We start from the raw sequence: 19,403 nt of genomic DNA, 5'->3' as shown, positions 1-19,403 counted from the left end.
TAATGACCAAAAGATCATCTGTACCAGTAGTTCCAAATGTCAGTCTTCAGACCAATACTAGTATGTTGCCAGGTTTACACCTTTCCAGGAAAAACATGAGAAAATCAACCAAAAATATTTTGTTGATTATTTCCAGTACTTTGGCCACCTGATGGGAAGAACTGACTCATTGGGAAAGACCCTGATGCTGGGAAAGATTGAAGGTGGGAGGAGAAGGGGACGACAAAGGATGAGATGTTTGGAGGCATCACTGACTTAATGGACATGAGTTTGAGTAAGCTCCAGGAGTTGCTGATGGACAGGGAAGCCTGGCGTGCTGCAATCCATGGGGTCGCAAAGAGTCGGACACGACTGAGCTGAACTGAACTGAACAAAAATATACCTTTTTTTTTTTTTTTTCAAAAAAAGCAAGCCTTATGCAATATACTTTCCTTTGTTCTAGGAATATGTTCCTCAGCTGTATGTATACTAAAATTTCCTTTTATTAGACTAAGAAGGTGGTTGAGTTCAGTTCAGTTCAGCCACTCAGTCGTGTCCCACTCTTTATGACCCCATGAACCGCAGCACGCCAGGCCTCCCTGTCCATCACCAACCCCTGGATTCCACCCAAACCCATGTCCAGTGAGTTGGTGATGCCATCCAATGATCTCATCCTCTGTTGTCCCCGTCTCCTGCCCTCAATCCCTCCCAGCATCAGGGTCTTTTCAAATGAGTCAGCCCTTAGCATCAGGTGGCCAAAATATTATTGGAGCTTCAGCTTCAAAATCAGTCCTACAATGAACACCCAGGACTGATCTCCTTTAGGATGGACAGGTTGGATCTCCTTGCAGTCCAAGGGGCTCTCAAGAGTCTTCTCCAACACCACAGTTCAAAAGCATCAATTCTTCGGCGCTCAGCTTTCTTCACAGTCCAACTCTCACATCCATACATGACCACTGGAAAAACCATAGCCTTGACTAGATGGACCTTTGTTGGCAAAGTAATCTCTCTGCTTTTGAATATACTATCTAGGTTGGTCATAACTTTCCTTCCAAGGAAGAAGCATCTTTTAATTTCATGGCTGCAATCACCATCTGCAGTGATTTGGGAGCCCCCCAAAATAAAGTCTGACACTGTTTCCACTGTTTCCCATCTATTTCCCATGAAGTGATGGGACTGGATGCCATGATCTTCGTTTTCTGAATGTTGAGCTTTAAGCCAACTTTTTCACTCTCCTCTTTTACGTTCATCAAGAGGCTTTTAGTTCCTCTTCACCTTCTGCAATAAGGGTGGTGTCATCTGCATATCTGAGGTTATTGATATTTCTCCCGGCAATCTTGATTCCAGCTTGTGTTTCTTCCAGCCCAGCGTTTCTCATGATGTACTCAGCATATAAATTAAATAAGCAGCATGACAATATACAGCCTTGACGTACTCCTTTTCCTATTTGGAACCAGTCTGTTGTTCCATGCCCAGTTCTAACAGTTGCTTTCTGACCTGCATACAGGTGGTAGATGTTTATTAATGCCTTATAGACCCATATAAAAACATTGCAACCTCATATTGTCCAGGGGAAGTAGTGGCAAGTGGAAGGACTAGCCTGTAAAATCCAAACATTCACGAGTTACTAATCAATCCAAACCGAACTACAGACAATATTGAAGACTACATACTTCAGCTTGGACTGAGAATCCCTTCAAAGGGTCTACAGATCCAGACGCGAGATTGCAACCATCAATAGGCGTACCCTTCCATTTACCTACAGAAACTACAAAGCCCAGCGTACTGTGCGTCGAAACGCGACGCTCCGTTCCTTAAACTAGGCGGGGTTCCAAAGCAGCCTGGCTCGCTAATTCAGGTGCAAGGCATGTTGGGTATTGTAGTTCTTCGAAAGTGAGGTCGGGCCGCTCCCCGGCTGCCCAGTGCCGGCGGCTAGACTGCGCATGCGTGTCAGTGGCGTTAGCGGCGGACCGGGCTGGCAGTTCCTTCCTCGGAAGGAGAGGTTCTTCTGCCATGGAGTCCTACGATGTAATCGCCAACCAGCCTGTCGTGATCGACAACGTGAGTTGCATCCCCCTAGCAGGGCTTATGCTCTCCTCCCCGAAGGGATCGCTTCCCGTGTTTCAGTCTGGGCTGCCGGTTCTTTGTCACTGGCCCGGCCTGTCAGGCGGGTTCAGCCGCCGCCGCCTCTCTCCTCCCTCGAACCGAAGTCCGCAGATAGGGCGACCAGCTGGCCAGCAGCCATGAGAAGGAGAACCTTGGGATGGATAAAGGGAAGGGTTATAGTCCTAGCAGGGTCCTTGGGCCCTTGACTCAAGGGTCCTTAACCGCTCTGTGAGCCCCCGGCACCCGCCCCTCCCCAGTTTTCGATAACTCTATTGGCTGCTCTGGCTGTCCATCTTGACCGCTGACCCCGCCTCTGGGCCTTGCCGGATGGGGGCAGCCTTCTGCAATGATTGGCTCGTTCCCTTGCCGTTCTTCCGGGCCGCCATAGTGTTTCCTCTTTCAAAGGGCGGTGCGGTGCACGAGGGCTGTTGTGATTGGTTTCGGGGACTCCCAGTGGAGGGGGCAGACGGGCTAGGGCGGCGGGTGGAGCAGGGCTAAGTTTCCTTCGGTCCCAGCCGGTAGGGCGGCTTGGCGGTGTATCTGGGTGGGGTCTGAGAGTGTGATGCCAGAAATGGCCTGAGGATTTCAGTTACTTCTGTGATTATAAATTATACCGTTAATAAAGGTCGAGAAGAAAGGAGAATGACAAAGCAAGCAGGGAGGTACCTTCCTCTTTGAAACGCCTAGTTGCTGAGGGTAAAAATTACTAAATATAATACTTGCCAGGCGCTCCAGCGCTTACAACGGAGGGGTTCGCATACATTCCAGTTGGATCTTCACAACGTGAATAGTTAAGGCAGGAATTTTGATCCTCGTTTTACAAATGAGAAAACTGAAGCGCAAAAATGTAAAGTGAGCCCAAGGTCGCACTTTAATCCTGTGCTTTATCCGTTATTCATCCTGATAGTACCTACGCAAATGTATCAATAGTCACAAATCGAAAGAATCTAAATATAGCTCTTATTTCTGGCGGAAGGAGGCAGTTATTTAAAAAGTGACTGTCTTCCATTCAAAGGTTTAGTCCAATGGAGATTGGTTGCTACCTTTCTAGTCCCCTCTGAGTCCCTCTACTAAGGCAGAACTGCCAATTCGCTCTAAGCTGACTCAGATTCGGTTTCTTGATTCAGTCCTTGGGACCGTTGGCACTTGCAAGGTCCTTTAGTTTGCATCATCTTATTCAAGCTTCAACACTGATAGGTAGATAGGACTCTAAATATCCAGAAAAATGAAACGTGAAAGGTTAAATAACAGTATTCAAACCACCTGGCTTATGAATTGAAGAGCCAAGATTCAATTTGAGATTGAATTCTTAATTCCTCACTTCTTCCAAGGAAAGGTGCTTCTTTAGCTAGCTTTCTTTCCTTCTCTCCTGGAAAAAGGTTGAGCTCAGTGAGACACCTCATTTTGGGGAGGATCTGATCGGCGGGCAGGACAGGGAGGGTCTCGGATCTCCTTCCTTGGGCTATTGAATCCGGGTGGGAAAAGATGCTTGGTAGTCCTTCATTTTTCCTTAGTCTCTCGTTCCCCAGTTTCCTCCACACAGACAGTATCTAGGGCCTGGCACCACTAGGTGCACACTGGATTTTTAATTTTTATGGGTAGGGGGGATTAATGGCTGAAAATCTCTCACAGTAACAAAAATGTCCCTAAATAAAAGGATGGGAGGAAGGACTAGTTACTGCATAAGGTTGAGCAGGACTCTTTATTCTTGATGTTAATTTTCAGAGAACACTACTATTTCTATCTTCAGCCAGTTTGTGTATGCTTCATGTGCCTTTTTCTTGGTTTTAAAAAGAAAGAAAAAATAGAAATTAACAATTTCCTGTTTTCATCAGCAGTGCAAAAAGAGCAGTCTGTCCATCCCACCAGACCTTTTGCTTCTAGAATTGTTGGGCTGCAGTGTTATCTCCAACCATTTTCTTTATGTCACTTAAGCAAATGCTTCTTAGTTCCTTCTTTCTCATTCTTGAGAGTGTATTTGAAATGCATCAAAGCAGCGGTACCTTTTCAGTTTGAATACTTAAGGAATAGACTTGTTTTTCTCTGGGAAAACATTTCCTTTATTATGCCAGCAATCTCACCAAAAGGTGAAGTAGGAGAAACTTAAGTAATTTTCCCACTAGATCATTTAAAATATTTGAGCCAGCTTTATATTATGAGGATAACGTGTCTCTAGCAGATTTAACAGCTCCATAGTTTACCATGCTGCCACAGTTTTATTTCTGGGCTAAGTAGAGTGTAATTAAAAGACAGAAGAACAGAGAAAGCAAGGAAAAGAGAGAACAGCCCCATTATCGGTTCACAGCCTTTCCTAGTCTTAACGCAATTGTTGACCACCCCTTTCATAGAATTCTGGGACCAAACCAATTCATCAGAATTTAATGAAGATGGAAGGGTGTGTGTATGCATATGTGCACACGTGATTTAATGATGACAACAACAAAAAAAAGTGATGAGTATTTTAAAAAACTAAACATGTTGTTCTTCCCAAAGTCATATCACAGATAGTAGTACAAGAATGAGAAGGGCCACTCCCAGGACTACAACACTTTAATAGGAATACTATATTCTGAACTCAGATCTTTGGGAGGTTAAATACTTCCATAAAATGAATCAACATTATGGTCAATCTTAAAATTGTCTTTTCTGGCTATAATATGTGGGCCTACATGCAGGAATAATATCAGATCTCTACAAGTTTTTCAAGCTAAGAGTTTTATTGTTTTGGGGGGTCATTATGTTTCTTCGGCCCCCTTTTTGAAAAATGAGATTCTTTAAACACACGGAAAAGTTCAAAGAGGTATATAACGAGCACCTATGTAGCATGTGTCCTCCACCTTGATTTAATAAATGTTGTCATTTGCCAAATTTGCTTCAGATTTTTTTAGGACATAAAACATTACAGATCTAATCGAAGGCTCTTTGTACCCATCCATAATCCCACCCTTTCTGGTCCATACACAACCCTGGAAGCAAACCTCACTGTAAAATTAATGTGCTCCTTTCTTTCTGATTTTATGGACACATGTATTTTATAATGTGTGTATATATAGTATTTATGTTTTGAATTTTTACTTAGCTGCTATCATCTTACTTGCTAGCTCTCCTTATTCTGGTGGTGGTGGTGGTGTAGTTGCTAATTCATGTCTGACTCTTTGTGACCCCCATGGACTGTAGCCTGCCAGGCTCCTCTGTCCATGTGGTTTTCCAGGCAAGAATACTGGAGTGGGTTGCCATGCCCTTCTCCAGGGAATCTTCCAGTTCAGGGACTGAACCCACAGCTCCTGCACTGGCATCCTGATTCTTAACTGCTGAACCACCAGGGAAGCCCTTCCTTAATGTAAAAAATTTCAAATGTAAACAAAAGGAGGGGAAATGGTATAACAAACATCCATGTATCCATCATCTAACTGTAATAGTTATCAACTCTTGACCAATGTTTTTAGCTACATACCCACCCACTTCCCTCTTTCACAAACTTTTAAAAACATAACCAGTATACTATTATCAAAGCTAATAAAATTAGCAGTAATTCCTTAATATCATCAAATATCTAGTCAGTGTCAGTTCAGTTCATTTCAGTTCAGTTGCTCAGTCGTGTCCGACTCTTTGCGACCCCATGAATCGCAGCACGCCAGGCCTCCCTGTCCATCACCATCTCCTGGAGTTCACTCAGACTCACGTCCATCAAGTCGGTGATGCTATCCAGCCATCTCATCCTCTGTCGTCCCCTTCTCCTCCTGCTCCCAATCCCTCCCAGCATCAGAGTCTTTTCCAATGAGTCAACTCTTCGCATGAGGTGGCCAAAGTACTGGAGTTTCAGCTTTAGCGTCATTCCTTCCAAAGAAATCCCAGGGCTGATCTCCTTCAGAATGGACTGGTTGGATCTCCTTGCAGTCCAAGGGACTCTTAAGAGTCTTCTCCAACACCACAGTTCTAGTCAGTGTCAAATTTCACTAATTTTCTCTCTCTTCTTTAACAGTTTGTCATCAGCTCTTAAGATCTGTTGATTCGCTTAAGTTTAAGGGACATTAGAATTAGCTGAGGAAATGAAGTCAGTGTATTTATTTAACACCATTACTTGTGGTATGACTTTCAGCCTGTTGGTTGTACAACTGCAGTGAGAATCCTCCCTAGTTTGGTGGAGAGGGAAGAGAAGGTGGCTTATAGATTACACTCAATTATGTGTATTTTGAGAGCCATGGATGTGCTTCACAAACTGGAAAGAATGTCCAAAATAGGGGTCTCAAACTCAATGACTGGGGAGGCCAACCAGATACATTAAAAAGGCGGAGAAGGGGCAAGGGGATGAGGAGAAGGTAGTCTTAATAAGTGAGAAATCTGAGAGGTGCATGGAGCATGTTTGACCAAGGTTTCCAGCAGGTTATCCCCATGCAGGAATGCAGGCCCAGTGTTACCAGATTTTCTCATTTTTCAAGGGAAATCAGAAGTGTTCATTTCATATGCAATCTCTAGTGGTTTTTAATTTTTTTTCTTTTTTTGGCCACACCAGGTGGCATGTGGGATCTTAGTTCCCTGACCAGGGATCGACGCCTCGCCCCCTATGTTGGAACCATGGAGTCTTAACCACTGGGCCACCAGGGAAGTCCTGCAATCTCTAATTTTTAACTGTTGGAAGTTAATGTAAAAGTAGTTTGTGGTCTGTGAAGACAGAAAGTATGTCAGTGGTTGCCTAGGTGGGGGTTAGTAAGGATGGAGAGTGGCTGCTAATGGGTACAGGGTTTCTTGGGGGGATGATGAAAAGTTCTAAAATTAGGTTGTAGTGATAATTGTTCAGCTCTGTGAAAATACTAAGAACCATTAGATGGTGCACCTTAAATGGGTAAATTGTGTGGTATGTGAATTTTATCTCAAAGTTGTTTTTTAAAAACTACTTTGTGGACTAAACAAACTATGTCTTTGGGCCAGAATGGGCTACCAGTGTCCTAGAATCTGAGGCTCCATCTCACAGCATTAAATGGCAGACAACTAGCCTTCTTCCCAGCATGTTAAGAATAATCAGTGCTTAGGGTAAAGTTGCCCAAGCCACAGGGTCGATAGCCAGCAGGTACCACGAGAAACATGCTGAGGAATTTGCTATTTGTTTGCCTGTACCAGAAGGAAAATGGTCAGAGTTGGCTGGCAGCAGACTTGAGTTCCAGAAATCAAATATTTAATGAGATTACTTTTTCAAATGTAGGCATTTGTTTCAAACAAGGCATTTATTTACTTGGTTTTGACAGAGTGAATAACAAAGAGTGGCAGCTCATTTGCCAAGTATACAGTTCCTAGTTACAAATACTATTAAAGAAATTGACATGACCCCTTTGTATGCTCTCTTGGTATGGCTTGAGCAGAATAGAGGCAACTCAGCCATTTCCCTTGTCCCCACCCCATTTTTCACCTGACACTTGGCCTGCCAAGCCAGCTCATGAGGCTGCAGGGACAAGCTGGGTCTGGTTCTACCTGTGTATCATTCCCAAGACTGTCTTCACCTTCCCTGTACCACCTCTGCCTGGGGCTTCGGGCATTCCAGCTGCTCATTCAGGTTCCATACTTTCGGCTTCATCTGCCAATCATTTGAGCTTGGTTTTCATTTTAGTTAGCCAGCATCTAGCCGAATACCCTGCAAATGTCAGATACCACTGATATACAAAGTCTCTGACCTCAAGGAATTTGCACTGAAAAGAGACAAAAGTGTAAACCATAAATTAGAATAGAAAGCAGAATGAAATTCATGCTACCTAGTGAACAGGTAATGGTGATTTGGGGAAGGTAATAGGAAGAGGATAACAAATTCCAACTGGAGATTATCCTTTAGGAGGAAGACAATGATATTTGAACTGGGCCTGTTATATTCTTGCTGGGAAGGACAGGGAGAAAGAAAAGAACCTAATGTTTTAATCTGCCTTGTCACTCAAACTCTAGCTCTCTTGTTAGTAAACTCAAAATCAAATCTCCAGGAAAATCATCTCTTAGAAATATCTCAGAGAATCCCTGGTGGTCCATCGGCTAAGACTCCATACTCCCAAGGCAAGGGGCCTGGGTTAAATCCCTGGTTGGGGAACTAGATCCCGCATGCCACAACTAAAAGATTCCATATGCCACAGCTAAGACCTGGTGCAGCCAAATAAATAAATATTAAAAAAAAAAAAAAGTATCAGTCTCGAAAAAAAAAAAAAAATCCAGAGTCTGAAGCACAGATTTCATTGTTTCTCATTTTCAACTCCTACCAGGAGATCCAATTAGTCTGTTAGCATCACCACACCCAGATGAAGGCAGTGGGCAATTATCGGAAGCCCGAGCTAACAAGTTCCCCCAATTCTCTTGTACGATGTTCTCACTAGCTGCGCCACTGTCCCCAAGCCCTTGGGTTTGCAGTAGGATAGTCCACCCTCCTTCCCAGTCTTTCAGCTCAGTTTACAGCTGTACCTTTTCCAGGCTCCTTGCCGTTCTGCCCAGACCGATGAGTTTGCACATTGTCTCCTGTTTTTTCTGTTGGCAGAAGTTCCTGCTGTCTTAGAGAACTGGCTTGCCCTGCTCTCCCCCAATACCTCTTTCCCTGTCCTTCAACCACTTCTTACCTTCTCCCTTCTCCCTCGCTAGGATCAGTCACCTGCCCCCTCATCCTGCTCTTATAAAAAAGCAGGAATAAAAAAGACAGATGGATCCAGGGGTGTTGCTGGGAAGCCTTTGGTACCAAGGTAACCTTGGCTATTTAGCATCTCCTGATGTGTTTAAAGCTTGTGTGTTCTGGAAGCATTACACTCCACCCCAGGAGAAGTTGTCAACAGGCAGCAGGAAATGGCTTGCTGCACCTGGAGCTGGAACTGTGTTGGGGGTGGAAGGACAAGGGTACCTGGTGTAGTGGTAGAAGAGTTAAGAAGGAAGAGAACACTGTGATCTGCAGGCAGCATCAAGCCTCAACACCTGTCCTGCATGGTGCTGATGTCCAGAATCAATGTTTACTTTGGCTGGGCCCACGTGGTACCAGAGATGATGGTGGGAGATGGCAGATTCTTCTCAGAGTGCTTAAGGGATCTTCTGCTCTTGACTCTCAAGAGACTAATGAGCACAGCAAAGCACAGTGAAAAGGCAAAACAACTGCTGCAGCCCCCGGCAAATCCCTGTAGCTTGCCCCTGCAGTCAGAACCGGACGACACACGTCATATGGGAGTTAGCTTCGAGTATGGCAGTGCTCTCAGGGTGTGTCTGTCATAGAGGCCTGGAGGGCAGGGACAGTTCAGGTCTGAGCTGGGAAGGTAGCTTAGACACGCACTCCCTGATGGTTTAGCAGAATTGTGTGCCCTTCCCACCTCGGTTGTGTTCCTAAACTCGACCGCTTTGTGCTTCTAGGTACTTTCCTCTTCTGTCCTCAAGCCTTTTCCTTTTCTTCCCTTTATTAATATTATTTTTAATTCCAAAAGTAAACATGTTCAATGTAGAAAAGACGAAGAATACATAAAAATCAAATAGAGTGTGCAGTAGAAATTCCGCTCACCATTCCCAGCCCCAGTGCCCTCCCTTTGCCATGCATTCACTGTACAAATCCTCATATGAGTGGATATATTACACATAAATATAAGGTCCTTTCTCTTTCTAAACAAAGATGGGACCATATTATACATACTGTGTGATATGAATCTCCTCTTGTTTTTGTGATAGTCTGACTTCTCTTTCTCTCCTCAGGGATCCGGTGTGATTAAAGCTGGTTTTGCTGGTGATCAGATCCCCAAATACTGCTTCCCAAACTAGTAAGTCATTCTGTAGCTTAGTCAGAAGCTTGTAAGGCTTGTCAGTTTTGTTATGATGTCAGCCCTCCATCTTTTAGGGGGAAAGGATCTCTCATTTAGGTCAGTCTTGGTATTCAAAACAACAACAACAAGCAAGGGACAAGAGCTGGCTTTTGGAGTAAGCAAACTGTTACCTGCATGGTACAATTGACAGGCAGGTTTTTTTTTGTTTTTTTGTTTTAATCTGATGCCAAAAATGTTATCATTGGTGACTTACTGCTTTGGATGACAGTCTCATAATGGAATCTTCTTAAAATTCTCCTGTCATACAGAATGGAATTTGACATTAAACCATACTTACCATTCTAGGGAGAATGAGTCTTTTTCTCAGCACTTTCTTACTAAGGCAGAGATGCTGCAGGCAGGAAAAGGGCACAGACACCTGGGAAAGGGGTCAAAGCAGTGGAGAAAGGAGGAAGGCCATCTCTCAGTTACAACATCACAGTTGTCCTTCATAGAAGGCCTGGGCAGGAGGCTAAGGATACAAAAACTTTTTGAGTTAATCATTCTAAATGAATTCTTGTTTCCTTGTGTCTCTTGATCTGTACATATATCGGGGAAAGCGAAGAACTAGGGATATTGAATCCTCCCGAATTTGATGACTTATAAATATAATGAATATATGAAATAGTATACTAATGAATAAATACAAAAAAAAAGTTCATTATAGAAATTGTGGGAAGTGCATTCCTCAGTGACAGCCAAGTAGAATAGAGTATATTTCTTCCCATCCAAGTACATGCATTCGTATATCTGTCCTGTGTTCTGTCATGAAGTGAGGAGTGACAGTCTTCCCCACCCTCTTTTGCAGTGTGGGCAGACCCAAGCACGTTCGTGTCATGGCAGGCGCCCTTGAAGGTGACATCTTCATAGGCCCCAAAGCCGAGGTAATCCCACGTCCTACTGAAGAAGCCTCAACCCAGCAGGGGACCTTCCCTGTTCCCCACGCAGGCAGTATCCGACAGAGGGACATGAGTAAAAGAAACAATTTCCTCTTGAAATCTCCCCTTTCACCCTCTCATTCTAAAGAGAATAAACCTAACTGGTTTATTTCTCCCAGGAACAGCCTCTGGTTTTGGAAAGGAAATATCTGGAACCCCATTTTGCGAAACAGAGACCAGTCCAGAAAAAAGGGCTTTTGCCTTCCTTCTATCACTATGTTGCCAAAGATCAAATTGACTGGCTTGGTTATTTTTTGGCAAAAGTGATTGAGGGGAGATCCTGGCTGGGGTACCCTGGGGATAAGTTAATTAGCACAGTTTGGCAGAGCCCTCGGGCAACTTCTAGAAGCAGAACAGCAGAATCTTTGTTGCCAACCTTGGTTGCAGATGCCAGGAGATTGTGTCCTGGGACCAGACAATGAGGAGGATGCCACCCAGGGGCCCACAGAAAGGCAGAAGCCCTCTGCTTTGCCAGCTGGTTGGGCATTGAGCATAGTTCAGAGCATACAGTTTAGGGACTTGGAGGATGGGTGGGTCCACCCTTAGCCACGGGTGCGGATTGTGGGGTCCACCCGGCAGTCCTGCTGAGAGGCTGGCTGTGGCTGCAAGCACTGCTCTCGGCCCCCAGGAGCACCGAGGGCTGCTCTCCATCCGCTACCCCATGGAGCACGGCATCGTCAAGGACTGGAATGACATGGAGCGCATCTGGCAGTACGTCTACTCTAAGGACCAGCTGCAGACTTTCTCAGAGGAGGTGAGGGCCCTGTGTGGGGGGCGCCATGTGGGCCATGCAGAGCAGCCAGAAGCCCTACCCCACGCATGAGGCAGATGACAGCAATAACTGCCTTGAGCGTTTGTGTCTTATGTTCTAGGCATCAGGCATGTGCTTTTCAGACATGTTTGTCTTTAATCTTCACAGCATCCCTATGAGGCACAGGTAGTATTATTATCTCCATTTTGCAAACAAGGGAACAGAGGTTCAGAGAAGCCAGATGGTGTTTCCGTGATCACCCAGTGAAGAGTGGTAGAGCTGGGTTCCAACCCACGCCTTTCAGACCCCGGAGCTATATATACTCTAGTTTCCAAGGAAGGAACTCTCAACTCAGAAACACAAAGGAAGGTGCTGACTAGGCTCATCAGAATTGCCAGGAGAGGGATGTATTCTGTTTTTTAATAGTATAATCAATAACGATATTTAATTTTCTATTTTGGAAAAAAAATTTAAAGTATTACTTTTATCATAGTAATTCCAAATATAGAGTTTAGCAAAATCTTGACATCTGGAGCTATCCAGAAGGTACAAGGGCCTATGTAAGAATCTTGGAGGACAAGAGGGTAGTAGAAGGTGAGGACAGAATGACACTTTAAAGGGGGTATGAATTTGGAAAGTTGAGAAACTGGCTTGGGTGGCAGTAAGTGACCAGCCCACCAGCCCTCTTTTTAGAGAGAGGCTGACAAAGTTCGTGTGGGCTCTCCAGCCAGCCACGCAGTACTAATGAGGGCTGGGAATCTGTCCTCACCCTGATGGCTATCCGGGCATCTTTCACCAGCATCCTGTGCTCCTGACAGAGGCGCCTTTAAATCCACGGAAAAACCGGGAACGAGCTGCTGAAGTTTTCTTCGAGACCTTCAACGTGCCAGCCCTTTTCATCTCCATGCAAGCTGTGCTCAGCCTGTGAGTAACAGCTGGCTGGCGAGCCTAGCCCCTGAAGGGAAGCAGTCCTTTGGCAGAATCGAGGCTGGCTCTGCTGTGGGTTGGTGCAGAGCTCCTTAAGCACCCCTGCCAGGGACGGTAATGGATGGTGGGAAAGGGAGCATCTCCCAATCTCAGCCCTCCCTGCTGGTCTGGTGCCAAAGGCTCTCCGCTGAGCCTTCTGGGAAGGCCACGTGCTGCAACTGCTCTCCCTGCTGGCCCCTGCAGTGAGTTCAGGTGTTTTTTTCAGGGCCTACTTGAGCCAGGCGCTGTGCAAGGCTGGTGATAGGCTCGTGATGAAAATACCCCCGTCATCCTGTCTTGCTCCCCCTGCCTCCCACCAGGGTTAGGTCTGCTGCCAAGACCATATATTGGTAGCCTGCAGATGGCATGTTTGATCCCGCTAAAAAATTGAGAGCCAACCTTTAAAAATTGGGACATTTCCTATCAAAATAAAAATTTCTGACTTCTCTGAAAAAAAAAGGGAAGATCTGATAATGCCGGGCCTGCATTCCTCTAGAGCAAAAATCAGCAGGAGCTGAAAGAAAATCACAGCTGCCATTTTAGATAGGGTTTGGAAACCTGACTTCACCACAGCCTTCTCCATTGCCTGTTATCCAACACGAAGGCTGAATGTCAGGTGCTGTTTATGAAACATTATGGTTTTTTTCCCCCTCATATCACAGAAATTTATGTCTGTACCCTTGTCCTTACCAAGAGAAAAACTTAAGGACAGACCTAGAGGGCCAAAAGCTAGTTGGTTGGTTGGTTGGTTTTCCTTCTTTAACATTTTGGCAGCATTGCACAGCATGTGGGATCTTAGTTCTCTGATTAGGGATCGAACCTGGGCCCCCTGCATTGGGAGTGAAGAGTCTTAGCCATTCCACCAGGGAAGTCCCCCAAAGCTAGTTTTTTATGCAAGTGAAAATATTCTTATTTTCTTTAATTCATTCACTTTTCTTGCCTGACCCCTGAGTTTTTTCCTCTTGTCTAGAGAGTAAAAACTGTCCCTCAGGCTGGGTCCCTGAAGCAGTGGAAGGGCAGGCCGTCTCCTGCAGCTGGAGGGCCTGTTCTTCTGGAGGAGTGGCAGAAGGGGTGCATGGAGAAGCTTGGCTCCTTTCCTTCAGACATTCCAGGCTTGCTTGCTTCAGTGCTCAGGCTGCCTCATACTCAGTCCAGTCGGAGGCTTCTGGAGAAGGCAGACCCCAGCTGCAGTTCAGTTGACCTTGAACTCTAGTAAGAAGTGAGAGTCTTCCCAGAGTGAGGAGGCAGGGGTGAGTGATGGTGTGCCTCCTTTGCTTCAGTTATGCCACCGGCAGGACCACGGGTGTGGTGCTGGATTCAGGGGATGGCGTCACCCATGCCGTGCCCATTTACGAGGGCTTTGCCATGCCCCACTCCATCATGCGCATCGACATCGCTGGCCGAGACGTCTCTCGCTTTCTTCGCCTCTACCTGCGCAAGGAGGGCTATGATTTCCACTCATCCTCTGAGTTTGAGATTGTCAAGGCCATAAAAGAAGTGAGTGCTGCCCCCATGGGCCCAGGTCTGGGAGAGGGAACGGGAACAGCAGCCAGGACCTCCGTGACCTGGAGTGAAGAGTGGCTAAACTCCTGCCCTGGAGATGGGTCTCTGTCCTTCCTGACCAGGCCTCCTGGAGGCCATGTGATCTCCAGCCAGTCCCCTCACCATGAAGGATTGACCTTCTAAAGTGCTGCCATCTTGTGGGCTAAAGGGAGCTGCCTATATTTCCTAAGCTGGGTGATAAGCACACCCATGTTCATTATGTTTTTTACACATCATGTACAAATTACACATGTTCTTTTATACTCTTGAAGAAGTCAGACTGCTTTTTTTTTTTTTTTTTTAAAGTAAAATGAACCCTCCTATCATCTACGGCTCCTGGGAGACCTCTGAGCTGGGTAGGCAGGGCCCAGAACCATACAAGTAGTAGGAAAAAGACACCTGAGTCTGAACTAAGATTAAGCCCAGTTGCCACGCTTGGCCCCCAGGAAGGTGGAGCAGGTGGGGACACATATCCTAAGAAGGGGTGGGGAGGTTTGGGTCAGCTTCACTGGGTGGCACTTAGGATATGCAGCACTCATGACCTTTAGGACAGTCACTGCAATGGATGGGGACTTTGACCAGGGAGGCACCAGCTTTCCAGCCAGCCTGACTTGTGCTTGGTTCTCCAGAGAGCCTGCTACCTGTCCATAAACCCCCAGAAGGATGAGACACTAGAGACGGAGAAGGCGCAATACTACCTGCCCGATGGCAGCACCATTGAGGTAGGTGGCGGGGCCTCTCCCCTCGGGTCCCCAAAGCACTGAGCCCAAAGAGAACTCCCCGTGGGGAGGCAGGGGTCAGGTGCACCAGTCCTTTTACACCCTCTGCCTGGAGCAGTGTAGCTGTTGAGCTGCAGCGTCTCCTGCAGGGTGAGGTGCAGGGACCTTGCTTCTCCTATGTGGAGGGGAGGAGGTGTTCTCCTGTGGGATTAGAAGGCTGATGTGTAGTGCTATCCTTAACTACTCAGGCACAGTATAGAGTGAATTCCAGCCTCCTGGACCTCCACCGATAGGAGGAAATTTCCACAAATGAATGAATCTATCAAGTTTCTTGGCTAGAAAATGTCAGAGCTAGGATTAAACACAAGAGCTTCCTCTCTCTAGTTTCCCAGGAGCGCTGGTTTTTCCTTTATGTTCCCAGGAGCCCTGTCTTTGTTTGTTGCGGCTCTTGACATACAAAGTCTTCCCTGAGTATGGCCTTCAGAGCCACCTGGTTATTAAGCCCTGGGCAGAGGGACCTGAGCCTGAGACGCTTGCCCCCCACCCTGCAGATTGGTCCTTCCCGATTCCGAGCACCTGAGCTGCTGTTCAGGCCGGACCTGATCGGCGAGGAGAGCGAGGGCATCCATGAGGTGCTGGTGTTTGCCATCCAGAAGTCTGACATGGACCTGAGGCGCACGCTGTTCTCCAACATTGTCCTCTCGGGTGGCTCCACCCTCTTCAAAGGTTGGGCTTTGCTCTCAGGGCCCTACCCCAGGAAGCTGCCACGTCCTGCTGGACCCAGGGGACTGACATGAGATTCTCCCTTCCTGCCTATTCAGGTTTTGGTGACAGGCTATTGAGTGAAGTGAAGAAATTGGCTCCGAAAGACGTGAAGATCAGGGTAGGAGTATGCAAGGGGGTGGGCGAACTGGGCTGCCAAGGGTCTGGAGCACCGCGTGGCGCAGCCTCCCCTCCTGCTCTGCCCAAGATTTCTAGGCACCATCAGGTGGCTCCCAGCTTCTACTGTGCCCCTGAGGCCTGCTAGAGCGGGGGGACCCATCCTCATGATGGATCTTCACCAAACAGGGCAGTTCTGATCCCCAGAAGTGGCAGGATGCTAGACATGCAGTCTGTCAGGAAAGCTAACACTGACAGGAGCTTGACTTCAGCTGCTCCCCCGTGACACAGTCCAGGACCTCAGTGACTGCTGAGAGGAGTTGGCCTGCCTGAGGAAGGAGGGATCCTAAGTGGAGGAGTGTGGTGCCTGCCATGCAATCTGCTCCCCACCAGCTCCCAGCAGAGCTGGATCTTGCCTTCAGATAGCCCCTGCTTCCCTGGGAGCCATAGGTACTTTGGGTTGCCAGAAGCCTGTTTCTCCAGATGAGTGTCAGGCTGACCATGGTACCCCCCAGAGAGGCCACAGGGACAGAATTTAAAGGTTGTTGTGTGAAATGTATCCACTGACTCTCACTGGGGCCGAGATGAGTATTGGATGGGGAAGGGAGAGGGGAGGACGGCCATCTCAGATTCCTCTTTCTACCCGCCCCGGCAGATATCTGCACCGCAGGAGAGACTGTATTCCACATGGATTGGGTGAGTAGCTCCTCTGGGAGTAAGAGTGGAACACTCTTACTGCAGAGGCATTGATTACGCCTCACCACCCCAGGCCTTTGAAGAAAAGCCTGTTCTGGTTTGACCCCAGGGGGATTGGCTGGCTCCACAGATACCCACTCCCTGTCTCTGACATGATTCCTTTGGATTCCCTCCATGCCAGGGGCTCCATCCTCGCCTCCCTGGACACCTTTAAGAAGATGTGGGTCTCTAAGAAGGAATACGAGGAAGATGGTGCCCGGTCCATCCACAGGAAAACCTTCTAATATTGGGACATCGTCTTCACCTCTCTCTGAAGTTAACTCCACTTTAAAACTCGCTTTCTTGAGTCGGAGTGTTTGCGAGGAACTGCCTGTGTGTATGAATGTGTGTGTGTGGGTATGAATGTGTGCACATATGCGAGTGCCGTGTGGCCCAGGGATCCCAGGATTTCAGGGCCTGGAAAGGACGATGAACTACCCATAATGGCGATGGCCTGAGACCTGGGGTTGACCACTAACTGGCCCCTGACAGGGAAGAGTGCTGGCAGAGGGCCCTGTTCTGTCAGCCGGGCCTTTGTCTGGCTGTGTGGGACTATGTTTACTACCACAGGGAGACAGAGAGGGAGGTAAACCAACCCCGGGGACACTTGCTGCTGCCCATCCTAGGCTGGGCCAGCCCCACCCCCTCTACCCAGGGTGCCCTGCAGCCTCCCCTTGTTCATCATTCTGCTCTCAATGCCTCTTGATCGTGGACTGAGGCCTGAGTCCAGGGTTGAGTTCTTGTCTGGTCTTGTTGCAGTTCAGGTTTAGAAAGCTGGAGAAGCACTCCAGGAGCTGTTTTTGAGACTTCCCTGTCAGGAGCGGGCAGGATGCCCTCAACTTCACCTGGGGACCAGGACCACACTGGGCATTTGAGGAGGGCATGGAGTGCTACATCTGATCAGTGGCAGGCTTACTGCTCCAACCCCCAACCCCATCTGGGGATCTCGGGAGAGTTTCAGGAGCCTGTTGGCCTCAGGTCCTGTTAACTTGCTTTCCATCCATCCATGGGCAGTGCCATTTTCAGTTTTATTTATTGAAGTATTTGTTCAGTTAGGGGACTGGAGAGAGGGAGCTCACTGCCCCGCCCACCAGTCACCCTGTTCACACTAATGTTTACAGCGCCTAAGCTTAGCATAGCGTTCAGGGCCCTGCCACTCCCTGCCACTCCCTGCCAACATGAACTGACAGTATCCACAGGCCTCAGGACCATATGGGATCAGAGGCTACATTCAAAGTCACTCCAGCCTCTCTCTTTCTCCCTCTTCTACTTGCTCACTGCCCTGGAATCAACAGGCTGGTTGCTGGTTGGATTTTTCTGAAATAGGAGGCAGAATCACCATTTGGCAGAGGCTCCTGGCAAAGGAGGGGTGTTGGGGATGCCGCCTCCTTAGGACTGGAGAAAGAGCCACAGTTAACCAAGCTGCCTTTTCCCGTGCTAGCTGACCCCAGGGGACTAGCTTGTAGAGGCCAGGCAGCCCCTGCTGGCTGACTTGTGCCATTCTTGTATTTGGACTTGTTTGGTCACGGAAGGAGGGGCCAGACCAGGCTGCCAGGAACTGATGGGCTCAGGCTCACTTCCTCTCGTCCAGTGGGGCCAGGCGCCTACCCTGGACTGGGCTGGCCTGGCAGGGGTCCAAAGGCTCTTCAGCCCAGAAGGTGCAAAGCTGGGGCTAGCAGATATTCACTGGCACCCTCACCCATGACACCAACACTTGCCCGACCCCAGATTCCAGGCAGTATTCTCGACCCCATGCCGTCCAATGACCAAAGGCCCTGCCAGGTGTGGGCCGCAGCAGCAGGTGTGTGTGAAAGCGATGTGGCGACCCGCGGACTGCAGTGTGCTTAACCAGCTCACCTCCCTCCTCTTAGCCCAAGCCTGTCCCCTGCACAGCCTCGCACAAACCATGTTGCCTGGTGGGGCCCAGTGTACTTAAATAAACTCGTTCTAATAGACACATCAGCTGGGCCTCTGTCTGTAGTCAGTGCAGGGTGGGAGGAGGGAGGAGCTCTGGGCCCTGAGACTGGGCCTAGTCTGTCCTCTAGAGGGCATGTTGCGCCCGCCAGACTTGGCCAGACCTTCAGCCAAGTCCCAGCCTGTCGGGTGCATGCAAAGATGCTGTTGACAAGCCCAGAGACCAGGCCAGGAACTGAGAGTCCATGCCCTGTACACATGCCCAAGCCCATGGATGAGACTCCACCCACAATGACGCCAGCTCTTCACATCTCTGAAGTCAGGAGCTTATTAAAATGCAGTTCCCAGGGTCTATGCTCAGATATTCTGATTAATCACTTCTCCATTTTAAACCTGTATACTTGAGCAGAGCAGTTCAGTTCATTTCAGTTACTCAGTCGTGTCCGACTCTTTGCAACCCCATGAATCGCATCACACCAGGCCTCCCTGTCCATCATCAACTCCCGGAGTACACTTAGACTCACATCCATCAAGTCAGTGATGCCATCCAGCCATCTCATCCTCTGTCGTCCTCTTCTCCTCCTGACCCCAATCCCTCCCAGCATCAGTCTTTTCCAATGAGTCAACTCTTCTCATGAGGTGGCCAAAGTACTGGAGTTTCAGCTTTAGCATCATTCCTTCCAAAGAAATCCCAGGGCTGATCTCCTTCAGAATGGACTGGTTGGATCTCCTTGCAGTCCAAGAGACTCAAGAGTCTTCTCCAACACCGCAGTTCAAAAGCATCAATTCTTCAGCGCTCAGCCTTCACAGTCCAACTCTCACATCCATAAATGACCACTGGAAAAACCATAGCCTTGACTAGACGGACCTTAGTCAGCAAAGTAATGTCTCTGCTTTGGAATATGCTATCCAGGTTGGTCATAACTTTTCTTCCAAGGAGTAAGCATCTTTTAATTTCATGGCTGCAATCACCATCTGCAGTGATTTTGGAGCCCCCCAAAATAAAGTCTGACACTGTTTCCACTGTTTCCCCATCTATTTCCCATGAAGTGATGGGACTGGATGCCATGATCTTCGT

At 47.7% G+C, this 19,403-nt stretch overlaps 2 protein-coding genes across 3 annotated transcripts in view; one reads left to right on the top strand and one right to left on the bottom strand.

Moving 5' to 3' along the window:
- Positions 1-1,926: 1,926 nt before the first annotated feature.
- On the top strand, positions 1,927-18,373 carry ACTR1A (actin related protein 1A). The gene is made up of 11 exons (XM_004020147.5): positions 1,927-2,040; positions 9,775-9,839; positions 10,690-10,765; positions 11,448-11,573; positions 12,370-12,494; positions 13,817-14,033; positions 14,708-14,800; positions 15,349-15,523; positions 15,619-15,680; positions 16,332-16,372; positions 16,554-18,373. The coding sequence occupies exons 1-11, from the start codon at positions 1,993-1,995 to the stop codon at positions 16,654-16,656; spliced, it is 1,131 nt and encodes a 376-aa protein (XP_004020196.1). The 5' UTR covers positions 1,927-1,992; the 3' UTR covers positions 16,657-18,373.
- Positions 7,289-19,403, bottom strand: part of MFSD13A (major facilitator superfamily domain containing 13A) — a 28,621-nt gene continuing 16,506 nt past the window's right edge. Inside the window, exons 9-10 of one of the 2 annotated variants that reach the window (XM_042238853.2) lie at positions 10,180-10,260; positions 7,289-7,766 (exon numbers count right to left, since the gene is read on the bottom strand). In XM_042238853.2, the coding sequence (XP_042094787.1) occupies positions 10,220-10,260 (41 nt within the window). In that variant the 3' untranslated portion in view covers positions 7,289-7,766; positions 10,180-10,219. Of the gene's footprint in view, positions 10,261-19,403 lie in introns of both variants that reach the window. The other variant, XM_042238852.2, reaches the window with a different exon arrangement.

The sequence above is a fragment of the Ovis aries genome, chromosome 22, assembly GCF_016772045.2.
Source record: "Ovis aries strain OAR_USU_Benz2616 breed Rambouillet chromosome 22, ARS-UI_Ramb_v3.0, whole genome shotgun sequence".
Lineage (NCBI taxonomy): Eukaryota > Metazoa > Chordata > Mammalia > Artiodactyla > Bovidae > Ovis > Ovis aries.
The sequence above is the reverse complement of the archived record's forward strand: the minus strand, read 5'-3'. Positions and strand labels throughout refer to the sequence as shown.